The sequence below is a fragment of the Eubalaena glacialis genome, chromosome 18 (genome assembly GCF_028564815.1).
Source record: "Eubalaena glacialis isolate mEubGla1 chromosome 18, mEubGla1.1.hap2.+ XY, whole genome shotgun sequence".
Lineage (NCBI taxonomy): Eukaryota > Metazoa > Chordata > Mammalia > Artiodactyla > Balaenidae > Eubalaena > Eubalaena glacialis.
In genome coordinates, this window is record NC_083733.1 from 57,553,156 (window position 1) to 57,568,613 (window position 15,458).

The 15,458-nt window shown below is 54.2% G+C and overlaps 2 protein-coding genes across 2 annotated transcripts in view; one reads left to right on the forward strand and one right to left on the reverse strand.

Annotated features, from left to right (window-relative positions):
• Nucleotides 1-15,458, reverse strand: part of ACTMAP (actin maturation protease) — a 345,587-nt gene that overhangs the window by 189,633 nt on the left and 140,496 nt on the right. The gene's annotated exons all lie outside the window — the stretch shown is intronic.
• The window catches only part of AXL (AXL receptor tyrosine kinase), a 30,904-nt gene that overhangs the window by 1,228 nt on the left and 14,218 nt on the right, over nt 1-15,458 (forward strand). The window contains exons 2-11 of the mRNA XM_061172993.1: nt 484-706; nt 1,036-1,136; nt 1,706-1,882; nt 7,150-7,230; nt 7,362-7,477; nt 11,246-11,456; nt 11,770-11,909; nt 12,606-12,756; nt 12,971-12,997; nt 15,146-15,278. Of these exons, the coding sequence (XP_061028976.1) occupies nt 484-706; nt 1,036-1,136; nt 1,706-1,882; nt 7,150-7,230; nt 7,362-7,477; nt 11,246-11,456; nt 11,770-11,909; nt 12,606-12,756; nt 12,971-12,997; nt 15,146-15,278 (1,360 nt within the window). The remainder of the gene's footprint in view (nt 1-483; nt 707-1,035; nt 1,137-1,705; nt 1,883-7,149; nt 7,231-7,361; nt 7,478-11,245; nt 11,457-11,769; nt 11,910-12,605; nt 12,757-12,970; nt 12,998-15,145; nt 15,279-15,458) is intronic.

The following is a 15,458-nucleotide window of genomic DNA, read 5'->3' on the forward strand; positions in this document are numbered from 1 at the left end:
GAGTGTCTGTCCCTCTCTGTCTGCCTGACTTTCTCTGGTTCCTCTCTCTGACTCTCCTTCCTTGTTTCTCTCTCCCTCCTCTCCTTCCCTGTTTCTCTCTCTCTCCTCTCCTTCCCTGTTTCTCTCTCTCTCCTCTCCCTCCCATCCCCTTTTCTTCCCCACCATCCACCAGCCTAATCTGTCAAGTCTCTAGAGACCCTAAGGGAGGGCAGGCCAGCCAGGCAGTCAGGGCGTGGGAGGCTGCCAGATCCCGGGCCTACTCCCAACGGACGGAGGATGGAGGCTGGACCCCAGTCCCCTGGGAAGGCTCCCATCTTCCCCTCAAAGCCTCCACCCTCCACCCCCCTTGCTGAGGTCACTCTGCAACTATGTGGGCCTAAGGGCCTGGCGGGGTCCTGGCAGTAGGCAGGCCGGCAGGGGTGGAACCGAGGAGTCGGCGGGGAGCAGGGTTTCCTGAGCGAATTCTTCCCCATCTCCCTGCAGGCCCACAGGCTGCGGGGCACCCCTTCGTGGGGAGTCCAGGGAACATCACTGGTGCCCGAGGACTCATGGGGGCCCTTCGGTGTGAGCTCCAGGTTCAGGGGGAGCCCCCCGAGGTGACCTGGCTTCGGGATGGACAGGTCCTAGAGCTGGCAGACAGCACCCAGACCCAGGTGCCCCTGGGCGAAGACGGGCAGGATGACTGGAAAGTGGTCAGCCAACTCAGGTGCCCGGCCTCCCCTAACCAGACACGACCCGCATCCCTCCTGACCCCTGTGTCCCCACCTCTATCACATGGTGCATGCAAAGTCACTCGCAGGAGCCCCACCTGGGCTGGACCCCAGTGTGGCCACTCGCTAGCTGCGTGGCTTTGAGCATGTGACATAACTAACCCTGGCTTTCACTTTCCTCTTCTGTAAAATGAGTTAATAATAGTACCCACTTATTCGGTCTTACGAGTTTCCAGCCCAGACTCTCCTCTTTCAGCTCTGAGGACCCCCTCCCCGGGTGCAGCTTTGACCCTGAACCTCTCTATCCCTCCTCTTGCCCTGTCAGAATCTCGTCCCTGCAGCTCTCAGACGCTGGATGGTACCAGTGTGCCGTGGTCCTGGGCAGAAAGACCTTCGTGTCCCAGCCTGGCTACGTCGGGCTGGAGGGTGAGCCCTGGGCTCAGAGGTCGTGGGAGACCAAGAATCCTGAGGGGTCAGAGGTGCTGGAGGATTCACGGCGTGCATTGGGGACGTACAACCTAGGAATGTCAGAGATCTTGGAGGGTCAGGCAGCTGGAGGAGTCTATAAATTATTGGGGGCAGGCCTGCACAAGATTGTATGTTTTGGGCAGGGGGGGGAGATATCTTTGGGGCTGTCAGCTGTCCTGGGGTCAGACATGGTTGGGGCAGGACATTCGGGGATCAGATCAAGGATCTGAGGCACAACTGAACCCTCTCCCCCACCCCCCAGGGGCCTCACTTTCCTCATAGGTAAAGTGGCATGAAGAACAGGAGTAAGACATTCTGGAAAAGAGACATGAGAGGCTCAGATGTCCTGGGGCTCAGACATTGGTGGGGAGAGTCAGATATTGGGATCATGTTTCCTGGGGGTAGAGGTGTCCTGAGGGGTCAGACATAGGGGTCAAAGACCCTGCACCCTACAACATCCTAGTGGTGAGTCAGACACCTAGGGGGCTCAGAGGGACCCCAGCCTTCACCACTGCCCCCCCGCCCAGGCCTGCCTTACTTCCTGGAGGAGCCTGAGGACAGGACTGTGGCTGCCAACACTCCCTTCAACCTAAGCTGCCAGGCCCAGGGACCCCCAGAGCCCGTGGACCTACTCTGGCTCCAGGATGCTGTCTCCCTAGCTGCGACCGTGGACCACAGTGCCCAGCACACACTCCGTGTTCCAGGTGAGTCCAGCGATGTGGTCAGCTCAGTGCAGAGGGCCAGGCAGGATGGAAGTGGGGAGCCCTTCATGCCTCTGTGTGAGGGTCTGCTCGTCCCTCTGTCCTTCTCTGTCTGTCTCTGTCTCTGAGTCTCCCTCTAGTTTTTTCTCTTTGTCTCTGAGTATCTCTGTCTCTGCATTTTTGTCCCCATCTATCTCGTTTCCCTCTGTATGTTTTCTCTGTCTCTCTGTTCTCCATCTCTCTCTGTTGCTCTGTGTGTCTGTCTCCCCGTCTCTCTGCTCTTTCCCCCTCCATTCATGCCAGCCTCTCTGCAGAGAATTCTTTGTCCTGGGTTTCCTCTGAGCTGCTCCATGGCCAAGTGTGTGGAGGGCTGATGCCCCTTGTGTCAGCCCTTGACCCCAAGCAGGGCACCGGAATCAACTGGGCCTTCCTCTCCTCTAGCTCCTTACAGAAGTAACCCAAGACGGAGAGAGACACGACAGGTCTGAGTGAAAGGAGAAACCCTCCCAGCCTCAGGGTGACCATCCCCTTCCACACCTCACAGATGGGGCAGGACCTAGCTTGGGGTCACGCAGCGGTCAGCCAGAGTTGGGGGACCCTGAGCACAGGGGGTTCCCCTCACTGAGGAAGGAGAGGCAGAGGAACACAGATGGGGGAGGCTGAGTCAGTCAGAGGGAGGCAGCTGGACCTTGGAGGGCATCGGCTTGCAGCATCCCCAACCTGTTGCTTCCATCTGCTGGCGTGGGGAGGGGACTCCTGACGGAGGGTCTCTTAGGGTGGAAGGAGGTGCCCACATTCCCAGCATTCCGGGGGCCCTGAGTGTACGAGGAAGCAGGGGTGAGCATGTCGGCCTCCAGAGGGGTGACTCAGGCCCACAGCTCTGGGGCCTGAGTCAGCCTGGCAGGACCCGGGCAAAAGGGAGGGAGAGGGGGATGGTTCCCCCACCCCATCCCAGGAAGAGGGAGAAATGGGGGGCACAGGTGTGAGAGGATCTGTGTGTGTATCAGCGTGTGAGGGAGCTGCCAGGTGGGGATCTCTGTGTGTGTCTCTGTGTGTGGGGCGGGGTGGGAGGTCTGGGTGTGTCCCTGTCCCTCTGGATCTGTGTCTCAGTGCATCTACCTGTTTGTATGAAGGTGTGCCTTAGTGAGGGCCGGCTTCTGTGGATGTCTCAGAGTGTGAGTGTGTGTGTGTGTGTGTGTGTGTGAGACTAGCTATGTTTCTGTCGCCTTCGGTGTCTGTCCCACTGTGTTTGGGTCCTTATGGCATGTTTCTGTAAGTTTCTCAGGGGCTGTCAGTGTGTGTGTGTGTGTGTGTGAGACTAGCTATGTTTCTGTCGCCTTCGGTGTCTGTCCCACTGTGTTTGGGTCCTTATGGCATGTTTCTGTAAGTTTCTCAGGGGCTGTCAGTGTGTGTGTGTGTGTGTGTGTGTGTGTGTGACTAAGTGTCCCAGTGTCGGCCTGCTATCTGTCCTTCTTTGTGTTTGTGTGTTCACAGCTGTGACTCACTGTGAGAGGGTGGAGTGCGTATGTGTGTGTGAAGAGAGATGGCAGAGTGATGGACGGCAGTGTGTCTTGTGGCTATTTTCCATACCTCCCTGTATAGAGGTGACGATGCCAGCTTACAGGCGTGTGCCTCTAGGTGTCAGTGTGTCTTAGTGGGAGCTTCTGTTTCTTTGTGGACTCAGGATGTGTCCTTGGACAACTTGGTGTGTTTCTTGGTGTGGTTCCACTGCCTGTGGCTGTGTATGGATGGCTCTGTGACATCTGTGTATATGTCACAGGGTGAGCATGTTGGTATGTGACTCTGTCCCATGGACCCCTATAGACATGTGTGTGTGTGTGTGTGTGTGTGTGTGTGATTCACAGCAGGTAGTAACAACACCCTTCTGCTTCTGTCTGCTCTCCTGGTATGTCAGTCCCAGCCCTGACTGCCTCTTGGTGGATGAACTTGAGGTACTCACCAGCCAGTGTGTATATATGTGTCTGTGCCACCTATATGCACAAGGCAGCATCTCCACGCTTGTGTGTCTGCAGCAACCCTGTGTGTCGATGCAAGTGTGTGTTTCCATATCAGCCTGCATCTTGAGGAATGTGTCTGAAGCAACCTGAGTGTGTCCAGCTCTGTTTTGAAGGCTTGGCTGTGTTTCTGTGTGAGCCAGTCAACATCAACCTGATTTGTGTCCTGTTGTGTATCCGTTTGTCCACTTCAACCTCAACGTATGTTTGTTGCTTGGTGGGTGTACCTCGAACTGCGGGGAGGTTTGTGTGTCTGTCAGCTTCAGCCTGGGTGTGTATTGTGTTGCTAGGTGTCTGTAGTCAGTGTGTGCTCGTTCGATTGCGTGTTTGTGTTTGTGTATGTGTGTGTCTCTCTTTGTGTATGTGCGTCAGCGTCAGCCCCTTGTGTATACATGTCAGTCATAGAATATGCTTTTGTGTCACTGCCTGTTTGCGACAGCATCCTCCTGTGTAGTTAACCAGTGCTGCTGTTTTCTGCTTTAGGGCTAGTAACGTGCCCTGTAGGCCCCTGTACGTTAAGTGTGATTCATTGTGTGTGTGTAGGAATTCGTGGTGTGTGCTGTATCAAGGAATTTCGTCCGTTTGTGTGTGTCTGTCCCTGGATCTGACTCAGGGCGTGCCCCCTCTCTCCTTCCATCCCTCCAATTCCCTCGGAAAAAGCAAAATGCGCTCTGGGGTGGGGGAGGGTGGCGCGGGGCGCCGAGGGGGAGAGGGACGGTACATCTGGAAAGCACATCTGGAGCTGGTCGTAGAGGGAGAGCCCGCCGGAGGGGAGGGGGTCCCAGGCCCTTTCGCCCCTGTCTCCCCCTCCCTCAAGGTGCGGGCCGCTGGGGCCCGGGAAGGGAGATCCCAGTCCGGCCGGAAGTGCCGGGGGTGGGGGGGCTCCCCGGTGACTCACGCGGGGGCAGGAATGCTGCGGTCGGAACTGGACCGGGCTCCAGACCCCCCTCCCGCCCCAGGGCTCCAACGGCGGCGGGCAGCGCGGGCTCCCGCGCGGTGACCCTGGCGGGCCCCCACGTGCCAGGTGGCTGGACGGGACCCAGGTTCCCCGCCCCCTCGGGCAGCTCGCCCGGGGCTGTCCTGTCCCTCCCCGGGGCAGCGGAGGCTGCGGGCCCGGACACCTGACCTTGGCTGGGAACTGCGGCCTGGGCAGCGGAGCTGAGGAGCTTCCCTGCCCACCCCCTTCCGGCCTCTCCGCCTTTCCCTCCTTCCACTCCCTCTGCTAACTGAGAAAAGGAAACTTTGTGTCTGCGGGTAGCTGGTGGTGGTGGGAACACAGCACAGCGCAGAACAAACGCAGGAGACACACGCACGCGTATAGCATCCACAGACACGCAGAGAAACACAGGCAGATACAGATCTGCAGTCACACATAGATTGAAGACTTAGTCCTCCTTACATCCTGTCACCCAGACATTGTGGGTGTGCATGTCTCTGTTGTCGTGTGTGTGAATCTGTGTATGTTGTATAGCTCTGTGTGTTGTGTATCTCTCTGTGTTTGTGTGTCTGCGTCTCTTGTGTTTGTCTGTGTACTTGTATGTGCCTTTGTGTGTGTGCATGTGTGTGTATCTGCCTGTGTTCCCACCACCACCACCACACTGGGAAAGGGGAGGCAATCCACCCCCAGACACTCAAAAACACACGAACTCACCCACGGAATTACACATGCTCACATTGCTACGTACACACCCGGAAGTGCTCATAAGTACATAAATGTATCCACATAAATTCATCCACTCATTCAACAAACATTTATGGAGAACCTAGTGTGTGCCAGGCCATCTTAGGCCCCAGGGGGGATAGAGCAGGAGGCAAAACAGACAGAAACCCCTACCCTTCTGGGCTGACATGCTAGTGGGGTCAACACACAGTGAACGGGATACATAGGACTGTGTAAAGGATGCTGTGATGAGAAGAATCAAAGAGAAAGTAAAGCAGGGAAGAGGCTAGTTGTGGAGGGGAGGTTCCAGTTTTCAACAAGGTGGTTGGGGACAGAGGCGACTGGAAGGTGGAATCTGAGTGACAAATGTGAAGGAGGGCGGGAGGGAGCCACGCGGATGTCTGTGGGAATGCTGTTCCAAGCAGAGGGAACGGAAGTGCAGATTTCCCAAGGTGGGAGCATGCATAGTACCGTCTAGAAACATCAGGAGGCCAGTGGAGCTAGAGTGAGTGAGTGCGGGGGAGAGGGATTGGTAGCAGCCAAGCTTGTCAATGAGCAAACACCTCTACATTTCCACACCCCCATGAGGGCCTGTTTCTTAAGTGTGTATCTATTAGATGTGTATGCCTCGAGACAGGTGTCTGTGTGGCTCAGTGTGATTTTGTCTATTCTTGTGTGTATTTGTGAGTGTGTGTACGTCTGTGTGTTTGTGTGTGTCTAGGTATGAGTATGTGCGTTTCCTTTTTTTTTTTTTGATTACCTTGTTTCTTTTTTTTAAAATTAATTTATTGTTTATTTATTTATTTTTGGCTGCGTTGGGTCTTCGTTGTTGCGCTCAGGCTTTCTCTAGTTGCGGCGAGCGGGGGCTACTCTTTGATGCGGTGAGCGGGCTTCTCACTGCGGTGGCTTCTCTTGTTGCGGAGCACAGGCTCTAGGCGCGCAGGCTTCAGTAGTTATGGCGTGCAGGCTTTAATAGTTGTGGCTCGCGGGCTCTAGAGCGCAGGCTCAGTAAATGTGGCGCCCGGGCTTAGTTGCTCCGCGGCATGTGGGATCTTCCCAGGCCAGGGATTGAACCCATGTCCCCTGCATTGGCAGGCGGATTCTTAACCACTGCGCCACCAGGGAAGTCCCCGAGTATGTGCGTTTCTGTATGTGAGTGTGTGCGTCTGTGTGTATAACTGTGTGTGCTGGTGCGTACGTCTGGTGTGTCTGTGAGTATGAGTGTTTCTGTGCGTCTGCGTGTCTGTGTATGTATGTGTATCTCTGTGCATAAGCATGTGTGTGAGTGTGTGTGCCTGTGTGTGTCTAGGTATGTGGTTCTGAGTGTATGTGTCTGTGTGTGTACGTGTGCATGTGTCTCTATCTGTGTGGGTGTGGGTGTCTGTGGGGTAGGGTGTTAGCTGGCCTTGTGTTTGGGGATGGAGGCCTGTGTTCCCAGTGCATTATCTCCCTTTCCCACAATCTCCCTTCAAGCAGGTGCCCCTGGGTGCTAGACTGACCCTGTCGGGTAGGGCGTAGTGGAGGGATGCTCAGCGTGGCCCAGGAGCCCCTCCTTCCCCTTTCTGACTGGGCCCCTCCCTCATATGACTCCCCAGGCCTGAACAAGACTGCTTCTTTCTCCTGTGAAGCCCATAACGCCAAGGGGGTCACCACATCCCGCACGGCCACCATCACAGGTGACAGGAAAGGGAGCTGGAGAGCTGGGTGTCAGAGGGTGGGGGGTTTGGGTCAAAGGTCAGAGCTGGGGTTGAGGGCAGGGTGGGGAGCTTTGGGCAAGGGGTCAGCTCCTCCCCTCTTCTGTCCACAGTGCTCCCCCAGCGGCCCCGCGACCTCCACTTGGTTTCCAGCCAGCCGACGGAGCTGGAGGTGGCTTGGACCCCAGGTCTGAGCGGCATTTATCCCCTCACCCACTGCACCCTGCAGGTGAGACCTCAGGCTTTCCTCACCTCCATCTCAGCCCTCCTTCCGTCCACAGCCACAGGCCCTCATCCTCTCCCTGGGAAACCAGCCCTTCCCACCCATTCGTGTGTTGAGAAGCACTAAAGCCTTGGGTTAAGCCAGATGTCCTGGGTTCAAATCCTGACTCCACCAGCTGCTGGCCGCATGAGCTTGGGCGGGTGACACAACCTCCCTGGGTCTCAGTTCTGTCATCTATAAAATGGGCATAATGGTGGTACCTACCTGATAGGCTGGCTGTGGGGATTCAATGAGTGAATGCAATTAACAAACTTAAAATAGTATCTGGAACTTTGGAAATGTGTAATAAACTATTGGCTGCTTTTGGGAATTCCCTGTCGGTCCAGTGGTTAGGACTCTGCGCTTTCACTGCCGAGGGCGTGGGTTCAACCCTTGGTTGGGGAACTAAGATCCCGCAAAACATGTGGCACTGCCAAAAACAAAAAACAAAAAACACTATTGGCTGTTTTCATTTTTTTAGTGTTAGTGATATTGACTCTAGCTGGAATGGGAACCCCGAGACAGCAGGGCCCAGAGTCATCACTGGGTACCCACAGCCCTGTACTTCTCCTGTCCCAGCCCTGACCACCCTGGGTTGTCACTGTCTGGGGGTGTCTGTCTCCCCCTGGACTGTGAGCTCTGGGAGGGCAGGGCTGGCCTGGTTTAGCCACCACTGGGTCCCTGTTATTGCCCAGCGCAGGGCCAGACATCGACTAGGGAATGTTTGCTGGAAGAATACCTAACAACTGAGAAGAGCTAGACCCAGCCTTCTGCACTGAAGTTGCTTCTACTCTAGAATAAGAAAAACAAACCAACACACATCTCTGAATATGAGATCCAGTTCTGGCCTGAAGTTCTCTGAGATTTTAAGTTTAAGTGAGGATGGGACAGTGTGTGTGATGGGAGATGACAATAATGGAAAATGACCAACTTTTATTGAATGTCACCTATGTGCTGCGCCTTGCGTTACAGCTTTTCACACAGCCCCTCGAGTGTCTGTGAAGTAGGGTCTATGGATACACCCATTTTCCAGATGAAGTAACTAAGGCTCAGGGTAGTTAAGCAACTTGCCCAAGGTCACAGACAGGAAGTGGCAGACGTGGGATTCGAACCCTTGTCTCGCCAAACCCAAAGGGCACTCCTGACCTCCTAAAGACCATTTAGAGCCAGTGCTTGATTAAACGGGAGCTGCCTTTCTTATAAGAAAGACCCTGGCCCTGGAGACAATCTCACATTCACTTGACATTTTAACCCCAGAAAGTAGTGGCTGTTCATCTTCCCCTTTTCAAGATAAGAAACTGAGGCCCAGAGAGGGGAAGTGACCTGCCTTCCCCAATGGCTAAAAAGGATAAAACCGTTTCAATCCCAGAGGCCGGGCTGATTTGGGAAGACCTCAAATGCCAGGTCAGACACCAACTGTACCCGCAACCCACATCCATCCAGTGTCCCCAAGAAAGCAGAAGTGTGCCCTCTTCCCTCTCCAGGTCTCACTTCCTGCTGTGCATGGGCTAAGGGTTCAAGTGGGAGGTCACAGCCAACCCAGGGAAAAGAGAAGTAGGAGTGGGCAGGGGGAGCCTGACTGTCTGCACCCACGTCCCCTTTGTCCCAGCAGAGGTTCCCCTTCTGGTCAGTCACTGTGGGTCAGAGATCAGGCATGGAGACCTACTCCCCCCATCCTGCTACCCACCATCTGCTCATCTCCTCCCCAGGCCTTGCAATGCTGTTGTCTCCCCACACGGGGGCTGTGTGACTTTGGGCAAGCTGCTGAATCCCTCTGGGCCTCTGTTTCCTCATCTGTAAAATGGGAATGAAAAAAGAAATTGACCCCAAAGGGTGGTGGTAAGAAGGCAATTTGCTCATCCAGGAATGTGCTTGGCAAGGTGCTTGGGACACAGCTGGCACTCAAAAAATGTTAGCTGTTGGCAGGATGTGCAAGCCAGCTCACATGCATCATTTCATTAAACCTCGCACCTTGACAGAGAGGGACTCTTGGAAGCCCATTTTCCAGAGACAGGAACTGAGACCCAGGGAGGTTAAGACACTCACTCTAAATCACACAGCAAATAATATCCAAGCCAAGATTTGGACCCAAAGGAATCTGGCCTTAAGCAGTAAACTTCCCAACACACTGTGTGACGTGGTTACATCGCCTGATTGCTCCCCAGGGTGAAGGCAGCACCCCTGAGCTGTGTGGCTGTGGGTTGTATGGCCGTGGCGGGTTGTGGTTCTGTGGGGAAGGGCTGTACAGACGTCTTCCCCAGCCGTGGCCCCTGCCATCCTGATTGTGCCACTCCTGGCGACCAGGTGGATGTAGCAGCCTGTGCCGCTGTGCAGGATGTGCAGAGTTTGACACTCACGGCCAGACAACCTCACACACACAAAATAATAATGACAAACTCTCGACGTGCACAAACACTCTTCTACACACTTACGAGAGTCAATTCAGTTAACCCTGCAAAGTAGGGAAACACTGTTGTTATCCCATTTTACAGATGAGGAAATTGAGGTGCAGAGCTAGGGAGTGGTAGAGGCTGGATTTGAATACCAGATGCAGTATCCGTGCTCTTCAGCACTAAGCTGCATTGCCTCTCTGAACAGAAGAGAAGTATTATTACTATTACTGATGCTCTTGAATGGACGTTCTTGTTGTCAGTAGGGCAAAGGTTTTGAAGACAGGATGGGGTTCAGGCCCCAACTTCATCAGTGACAAGCTGGTGTCCTTGGGCCAGTGATTCCATCTCTCTGAGCCTCAGTGTCCTCATCCATATAATGGGCATAAACACAGCACATACTTACAACGCAAAGCTGAGGTGAGGATCAAATGAGTTCAGATCTGTAAAAGGCTTTTCTTATTTATTTATTTGGTTACACCGGGTGTTAGTTGCAGCTCGCCGGCTCCTTAATTGTGGCATGCGAACTCTTAGTTGCGGCATGCATGTGGGATCTAGTTCCCTGACCAGGGATCGAATCCAGGCCCTCTGCATTGGGAGCATGGAGTCTTAACCACTGTGCCACCAGGGAAGTCCCAAGGCTTTTCTTTTTTAAAATTAAGGTATAACATACATAATGTGTATAACCTTTGGAGTTCACCTAGACTGTTTAACCTATGTGACCTCCCTCTGAATCAAGATGCAGACACTTCTCAGCTCCCTTGAAGGCTCCCTCAGCCCCTAGAGATGCCCACTCTTCTGACTTTTTTTTTTTTTTGGCTGAGCCGTTCGGCTTGCGGGATCTTAGTTCCCTCACCAGGGATTGAACCCGGGCCCATGGCAGTGAAAGCACGGAGTCCTAACCACTGGACCACCAGGGAATTCCCTTTTCTGACTTCTATTGTGGGACATTGCTTTTGCCTGTGGTTGAATGTCATTGTCATTATTGTTGATGCTGACCACCTGCCATGCACTGTGCAACTGTCCTACATTGAATCTTTAAGCAACCCTGGAAGGCATTTGCTCCTCTAAGCCCCCATTTTCCAGATGAGGAAACTGAGGCTCAGAGAGGGAAAGTCTTGTCAGAAGTGGCACTTGCAAGTGATGGCAGAGTCACATTGTGCAGCTGGGTGGTCTCCTTGCTTTGCAAACGCAGGTGCCCATGTTGCACTAACATGGAGTTGTGACACACACACACATCCTTGCAAAGTTGTGTCGTCACAGCAGGATCATCACCACTGAGAGTTGTGTGAGCACCTCCAGTGATTGCGTGGCCACCTGTCCTCACGCGCCCCTCTTTCCCCAGGCTGTGCTGTCAGACGATGGGGTGGGCACCTGGCTGGGAGAGCCAGACCCCCCAGAGGAACCCCTCACCTTACAAGCATCTGTTCCACCTCACCAACTGCGGCTGGGCAAACTCCATCCTCACACCCCTTACCACATCCGGGTGGCGTGTGTCAGTAGCCAGGGCCCCTCACCCTGGACCCACTGGCTTCCTGTGGAGACGCCGGAGGGAGGTAAGAAGGGGCTGGTGGCCAGGAGACGTCGCTCACTGCCCCACTGACCCTTGCGTACATCAGTACAATCCCCGGCATCTCCTCTCACCCATTGAACCCATGTGGCTTCGATCTCCTTCCTGCCTGGTCCCCGGCTCCTCAGCGTGGCGCACTGGCATCTCTCCCGGACCCCTTACCTCTGCTTCTGCTCGTGGGAGGCCTGCACGAGTTGCCCACGTGCGTGCCCTCTGTACCCTGCCCCTACTTCCTGGGAACAGGGGTGGGGGTCAGGAGGAGGTGGGGATGCCAGCTTCCCCTCTTCCCTGTCCTCCAGTGCCCCTGGGCCCTCCTGAGAACGTTAGCGCCATGCGGAATGGGAGCCAAGCCCTCGTGCATTGGCAGGAGCCAAGGGCGCCCCTGCAGGGCACCCTATTAGGGTACCGACTGGCCTATCGAGGTCAGGATACCCCCGAGGTGGGTGCTGCTGGCTAGGTTGGGGCGGAGTGGCTGTGGAGGAGGGAGGAGTGGTGGGGAGAAGATGACAGGGCAGACATGGACAGTTGAGCAGGTTGGGTAGGATGCCATCACACTGTGCTAGGAGAGCACACTGTGGGACGGTTAAAGGGGTCCGGGAGAGGGTTAGGGATGGCTATTTATGAATCACGTACAAAGCGCTTCAGTAGACCTATATTTACCAGGACAGTTTTACAGCAGATAGTGGCATAACATCTTGAGGAAGGGGTGCCTCTTCCTAATTGGCACAAAGGTACTATCTGAGCAGGCAGCACCCTGGGGTGGAGAGATGGGGTGGGAGAGAGGGTGGGGAGTTAGAAGGGGATGGAGTGATGAGGGTGAAAAGATGAGAATTCAGTTCTTCAACAAAAGTACCGTGTTGCACGCATCATGCTAGGACTTGAAGATGTGGGAGTGAATAAGACAAAGTCCCAGTCCTGGTGGAGCTGTTATTTTAGTGGGTGTAGGGATGGAGAATGGAAAGGAGAGGACGGGATGGGGGATGAGAAATGCAGGGTAGGAAGAGGTAGGGCATGAGGGACTGGAGATGAGGAGAGAGGAGAGGGCTTTGAGAAAGATGGGGAGTTGAGGCTGAGGATGAAGGCTTAAGTGTTAGGGGCTGGAGCTCTACTCTGATGCCACGTCTGGACGTCCTAGGTGCTAATGGACGTAGGGCTAAGGCGAGAAGTGACCTTGGAGCTGCGGGGGGACGGGTCTGTGCCCAACCTGACGGTGTGCGTGGCAGCCTACACCGCCGCTGGGGATGGACCCTGGAGCCTCCCTGTGCCCCTGGTGCTCTGGCGCCCAGGTAACTCCAAAGCCATGCTCAGCCCCCTTCAACCTACCCACAGGGACCTAGTCTCCCCCAGATGCCCGTGACTTGCTCCCTGTACCTTTGAGCATTACCCCAGTCTAGGCTCTGTTCCTACCTGGAACCGTACTGAGAGCCTCACTCCCTCACCCGTGTCTTACCAGTCTTGCCCTCTCTGAGCATGTCCTCCCTCTGTCCTTTCTCCTCACAGGACAAGGACAGCCAATCCACCAGCTGGGTAAGGACTTTCGCACCCGCCTCTTCTCCCTCCCTTCCCTCATTGCCCAGTGAGGACCCCATCACCACACATACCCTTTTCACATCCCTTTCATATTTCTCAAACTCATCACTCTAATCCTCTACTTCTTGGGTTTGTGTGGTCCTTGATGGAGGTGGCTGGAATGACCCAGTGCATTGTAGGTACACAGTGAATGGTGGATGGATGGATGGATGGATGGAATGGTGGATCAATGGATGTGTAGATGGATGAATGCATGAATTAGTGGGTGGGTGGTGGATGGATGGATGGATGGATGAATTGATGGGTGGATGGCGAATGAATGAATGAGTGGACGGGTGGTGGATGAATGGATGGATGGATGAATGGATGGGTAGTTGGGTGGATGAATCAATTAGTAGGTGGGTGGGTGGATGGATGGATAAATGAACAGACAGGTGAGTTATCCCCCTCCTATCCATCCTTCTCAAATATTTCTCCAACAATTCTCAAACATTCCTCCTACACCCATTGTACCCTCCTAGCACTATTACAGCCCCTCTTGTAACTCAACCCACTGTCCTTAAATATCCTTACACGCCTTCCTGCATTTCTTTGCATACCTTTCCACACTAATCCCACCCTCCTTTCACGTTCGTCCCATTATAACCCTTCATTCCTCACACGTGCCTCCCAAACCCAATGCACACCCACACTTCTCATTCACACACTCTGCATACTTTTTACACACTCACCATACCTCCAACATTGCAAGCACTGTAAAACTTTCAGTCCACACGATCCCACATTCTGTGACTCTCCTTGCACACTCACTCGACACTCCTTACACATTATTCCCTCACCCCAAGCCGATCCTAACCCATGCCCGCTTTCTGCACACACCCACAACAAACTCCTGGTACACTCAGCACATACCCATCCTCCATTCCTTACACACTCACTCCCACCTTTTTGCACCCCCTTTCCATTCATCCCATGCTTCTCATCTTCCCTTCCCATGTCCTTTGCGCGCTTGTTCCACACTCCTCTCACACCAAAGTTACATCCTTATGAATACCGCTCCTCCTTGTATCTAAAACTCCTTGAATACTCCTTGAATCCTCACATATCCCAGTTCCTCCAGTACTCACCTGACACTCTTTACACACTCCTTTGCACACTATGCCCCTTTACACATTTATTTTACTCTCATCCCTTGCTTTACAAAAACCCTTCCAGGGAATTCCCTGGCCGTCCAGTGGTTAAGACTCGGCGCTTTCACTCCCAAGGGCCTGGGTTCGAACCCTGGTCAGGAAACTAAGATCTCAGAAGGCGCAGGGCGGCCAAAAATAAAAATAAAACCCATCTATAGCCATCACACACTCCTCAAAAATATTCCTTGGCCATTGGTCCCTGGAGCCTCAAACTCCTTGCATATTCATTGCACATGCCTCGTGCACCAGTCCTACACTGTATGCGTTCTCTCCCTACTCTTCTGTTTTCCACACCCAAGTCCCCCCTCCTTGCACAATCATCACACGTATCACACACCCATACACCACTTGAGATTTACTCACAACCATCGCCTGCTCACATTACATTGCACAGCCCACCCTGCACAGGTCTCTCACTCCCATCCCACACTCCTTCCACGCACATCACACAATCCCCCAGTGTCCATCCCATTCTTTTCGTTAATATTTATTTATTTATTATTATTTATTTTTTTATCTTGGCTGCACCAGGTCTTAGTTGCGGCATGCGGGATCTTTAGTTGAGGCGTGTGGGTTTTTTAGTTGCGGCATGCGGACTCTCTTAGTGTGGCATGCACGTGGGATCTAGTTCCCTGACCAGGGATCGAACCCGGGCGCCCTGCCTTGGGAGCGCGGAGTCTTATCCACTGCGCCACCAGGGAAGTCCCTGTCCATCCCACTCTTAACTCACCGTACTCGTCCTACAAGTTTCACACTCTTCCTTTAACATCCACTCCTATCGTATCCACTGCATGCCCTGTCCAGCCCAGCCCAGTCTCCCCAGATAGGGGAATGCACCTGTCACATGCCTCATCAAATATATCCACACCTGCCTCCTTTCAACATCACCCCCTTGGGGCCCAGGGAGCTGGAACCAAGACCTCAACCATGACCTGTCCTGCGTACCCCCTGACAGTGAGTGAACCCCCAGTCCCTGCCTTCTCGTGGCCCTGGTGGTATGTACTGCTGGGAGCAGTGGTGGCTGCTGCCTGTGTCCTCATCCTGGCCCTGTTCCTCGTCCACCGGCGGAAGAAAGAGACCCGCTATGGGTGAGCTGGAGCCACGTGGGTCGGAAGGCCAGCATGGACTGGGATGGAGGGGCCGGAAGTGGGGAGACCGTGAGGAGGCTGGTGCAGGAGGAGAGGTTACCAAGAATCAGAATGAGGGCAAGGCTCTGGGGAGTGAATGGAAGGCAGAAGGTAGCCGTCCAAGACTTGCTCAGCAAACAC